At 37.4% G+C, this 12,217-nt stretch overlaps 1 protein-coding gene across 1 annotated transcript in view; it reads left to right on the top strand.

Annotated features, from left to right (window-relative positions):
• The window catches only part of LOC126248657 (cell cycle checkpoint protein RAD17), a 144,993-nt gene that overhangs the window by 38,344 nt on the left and 94,432 nt on the right, over nt 1-12,217 (top strand). The window contains exon 3 of the mRNA XM_049949843.1: nt 4,178-4,471. Coding sequence (XP_049805800.1) covers nt 4,178-4,471 — 294 coding nt within the window. The remainder of the gene's footprint in view (nt 1-4,177; nt 4,472-12,217) is intronic.

The raw sequence follows: 12,217 nt of genomic DNA, 5'->3' as shown, positions 1-12,217 counted from the left end.
AGTGCCAGTGGATGCCACCTGGTAGTGTTGTTGAGCGCCATGATGCCATCACTGTGGGGCCATACAAGCCTACTACCTACTTCTACAACAGAGGCCAGCCCTACATGCTGGACCTAGTCATCATGAGGGGCACTGGAAAACACATCTCTGCATCCATGGGAAATGCAGTCCTCAGATCAGCTGTGTGTGGTGTTTGGCTCTGATTCTGTCACTGCATGGCCACACAGTTGTGGAAACAGCTATAGAGGTTCCAACCGCCACTTCCAAACCACAGCTGCAGAAGTGACAAGAGCTGCAGTTTGTGAGGATGCAGTCGCTGAGGAGACCCCTGCAACATTTCATCACAACAATGTAACAAGCTGATCAGGTAATGCCACTCGTTTACACCAGCACACAATGCAACTACTCGTTACAACAAACCGCTGCACAACTTCACTGCCATCATGAAAAAGTACTGTGTCTTTGGCGAGTGACAGTGCACCAGGCAGCCACACATCAAATGACTCTTCAACAGATTCCACCGTGATATTAAAGCTACAGTGAAGGAGTACTGCAACTGAGAATGGCCCAACGAACTCGGCATGCTTTGTGTAAGGCAGTGAATCTGCTTGGCGAACTATGTAGATATTCCTGCCGATTTCCTAATGGATTCCAACACTTCAGAATGGTCACTCTATCAGAATTATGTCTGATGAAAAGCGAATGTGTTGCCAGACAGCTTTGCTGTCTGTTTCAACCCACCTGAAGCTTCTGTGGACCTTGAACTCATCCATACAGTAACAACTAATCTCTTGTTGATAGGGAAGATGGACACAAGAATCAACTGGTAACACCAAATGAGGATGAAGATTCTCTTTGCCAGGCCAGGAAGGTTTGTGGACTTGATGGAGTCACCTTCTCCTTATGCAGCTCTGGTAGATTGCTGCCATACACCTGGTGTCTGTCTTTAACCAGATTTTACGTACTGCTCGCTTACAGCTGCCCAGAAACATGCTGTGATAATGGCGGTTCCTAATCTGGGCAATAACTTCCAGGTGATTAGTAGTTACTGTCCCATCAGCTTCCTCCCAGTCCCCTCGAAAATCTTACAGAGGATTCACTTATGTAGGCTATTGCAACATATCAAAGGAGATATCTTAAAACCAAAGGAGCAGTTTGGGTTTTGTAGAGAACATTCAACTGAGCAACAACTCCATAGAGGCCCTTGATGCTCTGGAATATAAATATTTTGGAGCAGAGTTCTTAGACACTTCCAAGGCATTCAACAGCATGTTGCCCCAGTGGCCTCCTTTACAAACTCCTTGTGCAGAGGGTGTCAGTGCCACATGTCCACCTCTTCCAAAGCTACATGGCCAACTGGACAACACATATGTGGGCCCACGGTTTAGTCTCCACAGCATGATGTGTCTGTGCAGGTGTATCTCAAGACTTCGTCCTTCAAGATCCTATACCTGGCAGACACCCTGGAAACTGATTGCATACAGCTCGCACTGTATGCTGGTGACACAGTGTTCTTGCTCAGAATGTCTTCACACCATATGCAGTGTCACCTACCAACGTGCCTGTGATTACATCACTGCCTGGATTGTCAAGCAGCAGCTCAGGCTCAGTGTTGTCAAGGCGGAGTGTAGTGCCTGACAGTCACGCATTGTTCTATGCCCCTGAACATGATGCCAGTCTACATGAGGAGCAACACTATTCCTTAGAGCGACACAGCACGTTTTCCTGGTGTCGCTCTTGACAAACGTCTGATGTGGCACCAGCACATCACAGACTTGCACCATAAAGGTATCAAATGCCTCATTGCCTTGTACCTGGTGATGAACAGCAGCTATACCCTACCATCGCACCTTGCCAGTACTTTGTACAAGTCACTGCTGTGCTCCATGCTAGAGTATGCAGTGGTGGTCTGGGATAATGAAGGTTAAACTCACATTAAGAAGCTCCAGTGAGCTCAGAACAAGATGCTGTGCTTGGCACTGCACACCGCACATGAATTCCCATGGGATGTAGTGCAATAGATGGTTGGTGTCCCATGACTGAAAGAATACTTTGAGCACATTGCCTGCAACTTCTACGTGAAGACATCGGTATCTATGAACAGGAAGATCTGGGTGCTTGGCGGAAAAATCCAGTGTCCAGCATCCAACAGATGGCCATACCTTCTAAATGGTTGAGGTAGTGATCATTTGTGTGGTACAAGTTACTATGTGGCAGCAGGCTCAGATATCATGTCCAGTTGGGTGTACGCTGGTCCTGCATGTATGTTTGGCTTTCTGTCTACTGCAGAAACACTACATAAGGCAAGAGGAAAAATACATCATTTCATTTGAGCTGTGTCATTAGACTAATGTGAATAGGATGAATTGGTACTGATTTGGTACCCTATTGAGGGTTACCAATAGGAAATCATATGTCTGGTAACACTTAACAGATGTTACAGAAAATAAGCTGCTAAGTTGTATTTCTTTCCAGTTTACTAATTTTGAAAGTTAAGACATTCATACAGAGAAAATACTTGGATGTAGTAATGTAGGCGTATATTTCCATTAAGGACTGTAAATTACATCATTTTGCTCATCAGTTCCCCATTCTCTACCCCCCCCCCCCCCCCGGTCCCCACACTACACCAAAAAAATTAAAAAAAACCCTCTTCTGACTAAATAGCTTTACTTAAAAATCTAAAGTTCATAAATAAAATAATAATGGTCCATAGACTAAGTCAATAGAGGAGTTTCATAACTTTGTTCCTTGGAAAATAATACCTTTTTATTTCTGAGGATAATCTAAAGGGTGCTCTGCTACATGTCATTATTTTCTGTGAGTAAGCAGCTGTGTTCATACTAATGTAAATGTGAAGTCAAAGCACCTGTTTCATGCTTGTCATAGTGGAGCAATGGAAACTGTGATTGATTAAAACAACCATAATGATGAGCTTTGAATGAGCAGTTCTCTAACACTAAATATGTTGTGTTTTGCATATTCACTCAAGATAGCCCATCAGTATTCACTTTCTCTTGAGATGCTTCATGAGTCATTAAAACTTGACTATTTGTTTCAGGCTTGAAAAATTCCCACCTTTACCAATAACCCCCACAAAATGACTTAGAACTTGAAACCTATGTTGTTTTCTACAGAAGTTTATGAAACATAGGAAAAAGAGAATTTTATTTTGTAGTAATTATGTTTTACCTAGAACCTTCAGTACTTATTTTAAATAGCCTATGTTTCAGATTCCAAATAAATCCTAGTAATAACGTGTAAATGGGTGGTATTTCACTGGTGAGAGTGAAATTTTTATGCAGGATTGGTTTTCCTTATAAACCTCCCCCCCCCCCCCCCCTTTATCCTGCCCACTCCCTCCCAGTTCATTTATACAGATTCTCTTCTGCAAATGTCATCAGTTGAGGTAACAGTACAGTGCTGCTACTGTGGTTGAGATCTGCTGGCTCAAATTCCAGTCTGATCACCTGACTCTAGGTTTTTTGTGGTGTGCAGGAATAAGTCTATACAAGTCTCATGGTGGTTTTATTCATTGAGTGCCGCAGATGATTCTCTACTTTTTCTCATCAAATCTGTCTTTGCTTTTAATGAATCTTCAGTTAGGTGTCAGGTAGTACTAATTTAAGAAAGAAAGGAAGAAGTGAAAAAGCTAAATTAATGGAATATATGGCTCTGATAACTGTCCTTACTGTAAAATCTGAAAATACTCTTCTGCCAATGAGCAGTTCCTGGAGTATCCTCACCATTGGACCCTTGTCCACAACTACAGTAGCGTACTGGAAGCAAAACGAAAGTTTGTAGTGTTTATAAATTGTGAAGCTGTTTACTTACACTCTATGGAAGTTTTCAATTTTATGCTAATGTGAACACTGTAAAATACACTAAAATTATCATTTGGAAGTTTCCTGTATCCTGCGATATGGTGATCAAATGTTGCTGGTAAATGCCTCATTATCTAATACCTGAGCATTACTTGATTTGTTAATAAATATGACAGGCGAGGACAGTTAAATTTGTAAGGAAGACAAAACACTAATCTATAGAACAGATAACACACTCATGAAAAGCTTCCAGAATATTAAATTAAAGTAATTCTCATTCTCTTACAGATATATTTTCAGTTACAGAATTGTAGTGAATATTGATTTTTTTGTGAGTGAACCTTATCTTTCAGGTGAGATGGGCCACATCCGCATTTTCTGAAGATTGTGTAGACACACACCTGACAAAAAAGACTGATGAACAATCAAGTTACAGCAAGAATAATCCAGCAGAACAGTTAAAGTTATCTGAGCAGACTGGGAATAGTAAAAATTCAACCCCAAAACTACCACTTCGAAATAGGAAAACTGAGTTTGTCACAGTTGAAAAAAGCTTTGATCCTGTATGCGAGAAAGATTTAGCATTATCAAAGAAAAGATTGGAACCTCTCCAACAATGGTTTTATGCAGTAGAAATATCATCCAAGGTAATGTTATTATAAATAAAGTGTGAGAATTGTTGGATGATAGGTATGTATGCACACTTCATTAAATGATTTTCTGTTCGCGTACTTACATGATGCCTTTTCACATTGCATTGTTTTGCTGAAACCACTTTGTTACTGTATTGCTTTGTTTTATGTTATGGGGAAATATTGTGGCACTCATTTCTGTCTGCAGTCACTGTTTGCCATCAAGATATATAATTTTTCCAAAGTATGTCGTTCATATGTAAAACTGTAACTTTCATAATAGTGCCATATCATTTAATGTTTGGGTAACCTGATAACCTTTTGTCTGTTCAGTTTCACAGTTCCACAGTATTTCTAACTTCTATGTTTACAGTTGTTGGCACACATTTGGATACTTTGCTAAACTGAAGAAGACACAGTCCCTAATGATTCCTTTGGATTTTATGTGCTTCCATAGACATGAAAACTAATACAAAAAGGTCTTTAGTGTTATCAGATGTTCAATTTAGGTTAAACTGATATAATAATAAGTTGTTATTGAGGTGGTGGTGGTGGTGGTGGTGGTGGTGGTGGTGGTGTTTTTTTTACTCCTTGGACTATATGTGGCTCACCTCACATAATAGAGCATTTCTCATGTCTATACCTCTTTCATTTATGTGTAACACACATTATATTATTCTGCCCGTTTCTCTTTCACTGTGTTCCATCCATCTGGAGTTTGTTAATATTCTTGCACTTACTAAATGACTTCAAGCCCAAACAAACTGTTCATCTTTATGAGATGTATGTCCTCCATTAGTGTAACTTATAAATTAACCCAGACTTACAAGCACTGCTGGAAAATGCCTTATGAAGGTTTTATAAGCCACTTGCTTTATGGGTAAATTATAGTTCCTTAGAATTCTGCCAATGAAACTGTATGGGTTCTGTCTTTGTGAAAACTGGTTTTGTGTGTCATTACTCAAGATGTATGCTTCTAGATATTTAACCATTGTGGCTGTTTCCAATTAGAGATTGCCAAACATGTAATCAAATTGTAATGAGTGTTTTTTCAGTTATGGACAATGTGTAACATATGTTTTATGTATTGTGAAAGCAAACTAGGTGAAGTTTGTGGTCAGTGCCAATACCATGCTATGCTATGCAATGATAAATGTGTACTACTGGCCATTAAAATAGTAACACCATGAAGATGGCATACAGCAATCATCAAATTGGCATGAAGTGTACCAAATGTGAGGATCACGATAAAGGATGACAGCCAAAAACGGTTGCAGGATAAAAATTTATTAAAATTTCTTGACCAAGGTTTCGGTACATATAAATATACCTTCATCAGAAGTAAAAAATCCTGAACAGGAAGACACCTTCATTAGAAAAGCCATAGCATCGGAAGTGAGAAACAAAAGCTTAAGTAACAGTGAAATTACCAAAGTAATACAGGCACAAAATCTTTAGTTACTTACTGAAATTACATCATGTAATGGAGATTAATAAAACAATTGTGCCAAAGGCGTCGTCAATAATTGAGACTTCTCCATTAGTACAACATGACTATGGGCACAGGGTCAAAGCAATCAGTTTAGCACCATTACTTCGCCTGTGAACTATCAAGACAAGAGTGTGAAAGCACTAGGGCAGATGGTTTCGCCGAGAGAGGGCACTTGTATGTGCCAGACACTCGTGCATATTAAAATCCATGAATACATACATAAGCGCATCAAAAATTATTAAGAGTTGTGTTAATTCAAACTTTCTGTCATAATAAATAAAACGTATCAGGCCATTTAAAAACATTTATGTAAAATAGAAAATATAGAACCAAATTTACCTGTGTCCTAGTGTCAAACAGATAAAGCTTGCGCTATGTAACATCTAATGAGAGAGGGCACTAGTGTAATGCGCGAGAATCTCGTGTAACGTAGGCGGTGAAATACATACTAGCGAAAACAACCAAAATGTTATAATAAGACGAAACCATCTGTCGTTGTGAATAAAAACATACTAGTCAATTAACCACACATACACATCGGAAATCACAACCAACAAACATCAAATATACGTAAAATCCCAACAAGACAGGAAAAGCGCATTTCACCGGCATCAACAAGCAAGAAAATTAACTTCTAGTCAGCCAGACTAGGATAAGAATTTATTAAAATTTCTTGACCAAGGTTTCGGTACATATAAATATACCTTCATCAGAAGTAAAAAATCCTGAACAGGAAGACACTTTCATTAGAAAAGGCATAGCATCGGAAGTGAGAAACAAAAGCTTAAGTCCACACACACACATCGAAAATCACAACCAACAAACATCAAAAATACGTAAAATCCCAACAAGACAGGAAAAGCGCATTTCACCGGCATCAACAAGCAAGAAAATTAACTTCTAGTCAGCCAGACTATATTACATTAAGGCAAGGAGTGGTTTGAAACTGTCTAAAAAAATTTTGTTTCGAAGCTGCACCTGTTCATTAAGAACAAAACCATCTTTTAGAGACAGATGCTTGAAAATCTCTAATTCTTTGAGCAAGTCTAGTTTGTAACCTTTATTCGCATCATGAAGCAGCTCTACGTCGTCCAGTTCACATGGCGTATGCTGTAAGAGCCATAGATGTTCGGCAAACGTGGAATTATGTACGTTTTCCCCATTTTTACCTAACATGTGTTCTTTATACCTAACTTTAATGGGTCTACCTGTCTGTCCAATGTAATAGTTTGGGCAGTCGTTACAAGTAATTTTGTATACACCGGACTTAGTGCCGAGTTCTTCTCGTGCTCCAATATTATGAATTACTCTTTGTTTCAGGCTATTATTTACGGAAAAGGCAACTCTGTAACCGTATTGTTTCTGCAAAAGTCTTCTTATCTTATATGAAACGTTCCCCAAAAATGGAATAGAAATAAAGTTATTACCCTCATACTTTTTCGCCCTGTTATCTCCTAAAGTTGAACATTTTACAGCTGTTTTTTTCTTAACAATTTGGTCAATTAATTTAGGGTCGTATCCATTGTTAGTAGCCATTGATTTTAATAAAGATATTTCATTTTCTAAACAATTCTGTGCTAAAGATGTGCTCACAGCACGATGAACTGCAGAATGAAAGAAGGCGATCTTGTGAGTTTGAGGATGACAGGAATCTGCTGGAATAATATTATCGGAAAAAATTTATTTACGAAAAATGTCAAAGCTAATAGAGTTACCCGTTAACTTAAGTTTCAAATCACGAAAATGGAGTTCTCTCTCATTGTTTTGTATCTCTTTTGTGAATTTCATTTTCTCGTGAAAACTGTTGAAAACATGAAACAGTTGTTGTAAATCTTGGTCACTCCCTTGAAATATTATGAGTATATCATCAACATAACGAGCATAGAAAGGAATCATATTACCCAACGCAGGATTGTTTTTGAAGAAATTTTCTTCTAACGGGCAACCCATGGCTAAGCCGAATGTTTGCTCATACATTTTGCCATTAAACTGAAAGTAATTGTAATCTAGTACAACCTGCCGTAGTGACATAAGTTCCGACAACTGTAGCTCACTTAGAGTTCTATGTTGTCGAGTGTTATCTTCAATAATCTTAAGAGTGATATCCACTGGAACATTAGTGTATAAACTTACGACGTCAAAAGAAACCAAACGAGAGGAAGAAGTGATCTCTATCGATTTTAGCTTGTTTATTACCTCAGCACTATTTTTAACAGAATAATTGTTTCCAAAAACAAAGGCTTCTTTAAATTTAGTGTGTAAGAATCTCGCTAATTTATGATGTGGACTCTTTATTCCGTTAACGATGGGACGAACTGGGTGTTGACTTTTGTGTACCTTAAACTGACTTCTTAGCATAGGTGCTCTAAGGTTCATATTAATTAAAGTTTTCTTTTGAAACTCTTTCATAAAATGTTTAGTTTTTCTTAATATATCCCTAATTTGCTTTTGTAATTTAGGGGTAGGATCCTGCTCAATTTCAAATATCCCATTTTCCTCGAAAAAAGCCAAAGTTTTAGCAATATATTCACTTTTATAGGCTACAACAAGCGAAATTCCTTTATCAGATTTAGTAATAAGAGCCTCAATATTTTTTAATTTACAGTTACTACTAGTAATAATGCTACCCCCTCTCTGTTTTAAGTCACTGTTTTTTACCGAATTGACCTCTCTTTCTAAAACTGCGCTACATTAATGAGCAATCCTATTTTGTTGGGATTTTTCTGTTTTTACGGAGTCAAGACCAACTTTGAGGTCAACAATAAAATTATCTACCACTTTATGATTGTTAATACTAGGCATGAAATTGTATTTAAAACCTCTCGCTACCATGGCGCTTTCTTGAGGAGTAAAGCTTATGGGAGTTTTATTTAGTACTCTGTCAAAAAATTTGTGTTCGCAATTGACAGTTCTTTGTGCATGAACAACATTAGATCTTGGGATAACATTTTCTAGCTTCTGAAGTTTAAAATCGTGCCTACACTGAATTTCAACCCTACGATTGTGTAACCACTCATTAACACTATGCCAAATACTGTCTACGTGAAAGTTAAAATAATCTTTAAAAGTTCTAGTAATAAAGAGATACAAAGAGTAAGCTTCTTCATTTAGTTTATCTTTCTTCTTATAAAGGTCACTGATTCTGTCACTCATAATTTGTTTCACCAGTTTAGCTTTAGTAGACGGAACCTTCTTACACTGTTTCACATTGATAAAAGCCTTCACGTAATTCGGTGTCAAATGGCGTCTCTCACACTGTTTAGTGAAATCAATAGCCATACCTGTTTTCAGGATTTTAAATGAGATGTCCATGTATTTCGAAACAGCCTTTGAAACCTGGGCAGGTACATATTTCAAGATTTGAAACATGGCTGCAACAGCAACTGTTTAAATTCTTCACGATAAAGGATGACAGCCAAAAACAGTTGCAGGATAAAAATTTATTAAAATTTCTTGACCAAGGTTTCGGTACATATAAATATACCTTCATCAGAAGTAAAAAATCCTGAACAGAAAGACACTTTCATTAGAAAAGCCATAGCATCGGAAGTGAGAAACAAAAGCTTAAGTCCACACATACACATCGAAAATCACAACCAACAAACATCAAAAATACGTAAAATCCCAACAAGACAGGAAAAGCGCAGTTCACCGGCATCAACAAGCAAGAAAATTAACTTCTAGTCAGCCAGACTAGGATAAAAATTTATTAAAATTTCTTGACCAAGGTTTCGGTACATATAAATATACCTTCATCAGAAGTAAAAAATCCTGAACAGGAAGACACTTTCATTAGAAAAGCCGTAGCATCGGAAGTGAGAAACAAAAGCTTAAGCCCACACATACACATCGAAAATCACAACCAACAAACATCAAAAATACGTAAAATCCCAACAAGACAGGAAAAGCGCATTTCACCGGCATCAACAAGCAAGAAAATTAACTTCTAGTCAGCCAGACTAGGATAAAAATTTATTAAAATTTCTTGACCAAGGTTTCGGTACATCAGCAAGATTCTTACACACTAAAATTAAAGAAGCCTTTGTTTTTGGAAACAATTATTCTGTTAAAAATAGTGCTGAGGTAATAAACAAGCTAAATCGATAGAGATCACTTCTTCCTCTCGTTTGGTTTCCCTTGACGTCATAAGTTTATACACTAATGTTCCAGTGGATATCACTCTTAAGATGATTTAAGATAACATTCGACAACATAGAACTCTAAGTGAGCTACAGTTGTCGGAACTTATGTCACTACTGCAGGTTGTACTAGATTACAATTACTTTCAGTTTAATGGCAAAATGTATGAGCAAACATTCGGCTTAGCCATGGGTTGCCCGTTAGAAGAAAATTTCTTCAAAAACAATCCTGCGTTGGGTAATATGATTCCTTTCTATGCTCGTTATGTTGATGATATACTCATAATATTTCAAGGGAGTGACCAAGATTTACAACAACTGTTTCATGTTTTCAACAGTTTTCACGAGAAAATGAAATTCACAAAAGAGATACAAAACAATGAGAGAGAACTCCATTTTCGTGATTTGAAACTTAAGTTAACGGGTAACTCTATTAGCTTTGACATTTTTCGTAAATAAATTTTTTCCGATAATATTATTCCAGCAGATTCCTGTCATCCTCAAACTCACAAGATCGCCTTCTTTCATTCTGCAGTTCATCGTGCTGTGAGCACATCTTTAGCACAGAATTGTTTAGAAAATGAAATATCTTTATTAAAATCAATGGCTACTAACAATGGATACGACCCTAAATTAATTGACCAAATTGTTAAGAAAAAAACAGCTGTAAAATGTTCAACTTTAGGAGATAACAGGGCGAAAAAGTATGAGGGTAATAACTTTATTTCTATTCCATTTTTGGGGAACGTTTCATATAAGATAAGAAGACTTTTGCAGAAACAATACGGTTACAGAGTTGCCTTTTCCGTAAATAATAGCCTGAAACAAAGAGTAATTCATAATATTGGAGCACGAGAAGAACTCGGCACTAAGTCCGGTGTATACAAAATTACTTGTAACGACTGCCCAAACTATTACATTGGACAGACAGGTAGACCCATTAAAGTTAGGTATAAAGAACACATGTTAGGTAAAAATGGGGAAAACGTACATAATTCCACGTTTGCCGAACATCTATGGCTCTTACAGCATACGCCATGTGAACTGGATGACGTAGAGCTGCTTCATGATGCGAATAAAGGTTACAAACTAGACTTGCCCAAAGAATTAGAGATTTTCAAGCATCTGTCTCTAAAAGATGGTTTTGTTCTTAATGAACAGGTGCAGCTTCGAAACAAAATTTTTTTAGACAGTTTCAAACCACTCCTTGCCTTAATGTAATATAGTCTGGCTGACTAGAAGTTAATTTTCTTGCTTGTTGATGCCGGTGAAATGCGCTTTTCCTGTCTTGTTGGGATTTTACGTATTTTTGATGTTTGTTGGTTGTGATTTTCGATATGTATGTGTGGTTAATTGACTAGTATATTTTTATTCACGACGACAGATGGTTTCGTTTTATTATAACATTTTGGTTGTTTTCGCTAGTATGTATTTCACCGCTTACGTTACGCGCGATTCTCGTGCATTACACTAGTGCCCTCTCTCATTAGATGTTACATAGCGCAAGCTTTATCTGTTTGACACTAGGACACAGGTAAATTTGGTTCTATATTTTCTATTTTACATAAATGTTTTTAAATGGCCTGATACGTTTTATTTATTATGACAGAAAGTTTGAATTAACACAACTTTTAATAATTTTTGATGCGCTTATGTATGTATTCATGGATTTTAATATGCGCGAGTGTCTGGCACATACAAGTGCCCTCTCTCGGCGGAACCATCTTCCCTAGTGCTTTCACACTCTTGTCTCGATAGTTTACAGGCGAAGTAATGGTGCTAAACTGTTCGCTTTGACCCTGTGCCCATAGTCATGTTGTACTATGGAGAAGTCTCAATTATTGACGACGCCTTTGGCACAATTGTTTTATTAATCTCCATTACATGATGTAATTTCAGTAAGTAACTAAAGATTTTGTGCCTGTATTACTTTGGTAATTTCACTGTTACTTAAGCTTTTGTTTCTCACTTCCAATGAAAGTGTCTTCCTGTTCAGGATTTTTTACTTCTGATGAAGGTATATTTATATGTACCGAAACCTTGGTCAAGAAATTTTAATAAATTTTTATCCTGTAACTGTTTTTGGCTGTCATCCTTTATCGTGAGGAATTTCAACAGTTGCTGTTGCAG

This window comes from Schistocerca nitens, chromosome 3 (genome assembly GCF_023898315.1).
Source record: "Schistocerca nitens isolate TAMUIC-IGC-003100 chromosome 3, iqSchNite1.1, whole genome shotgun sequence".
Classification (NCBI taxonomy): domain Eukaryota; kingdom Metazoa; phylum Arthropoda; class Insecta; order Orthoptera; family Acrididae; genus Schistocerca; species Schistocerca nitens.
The sequence above is the reverse complement of the archived record's forward strand: the minus strand, read 5'-3'. Positions and strand labels throughout refer to the sequence as shown.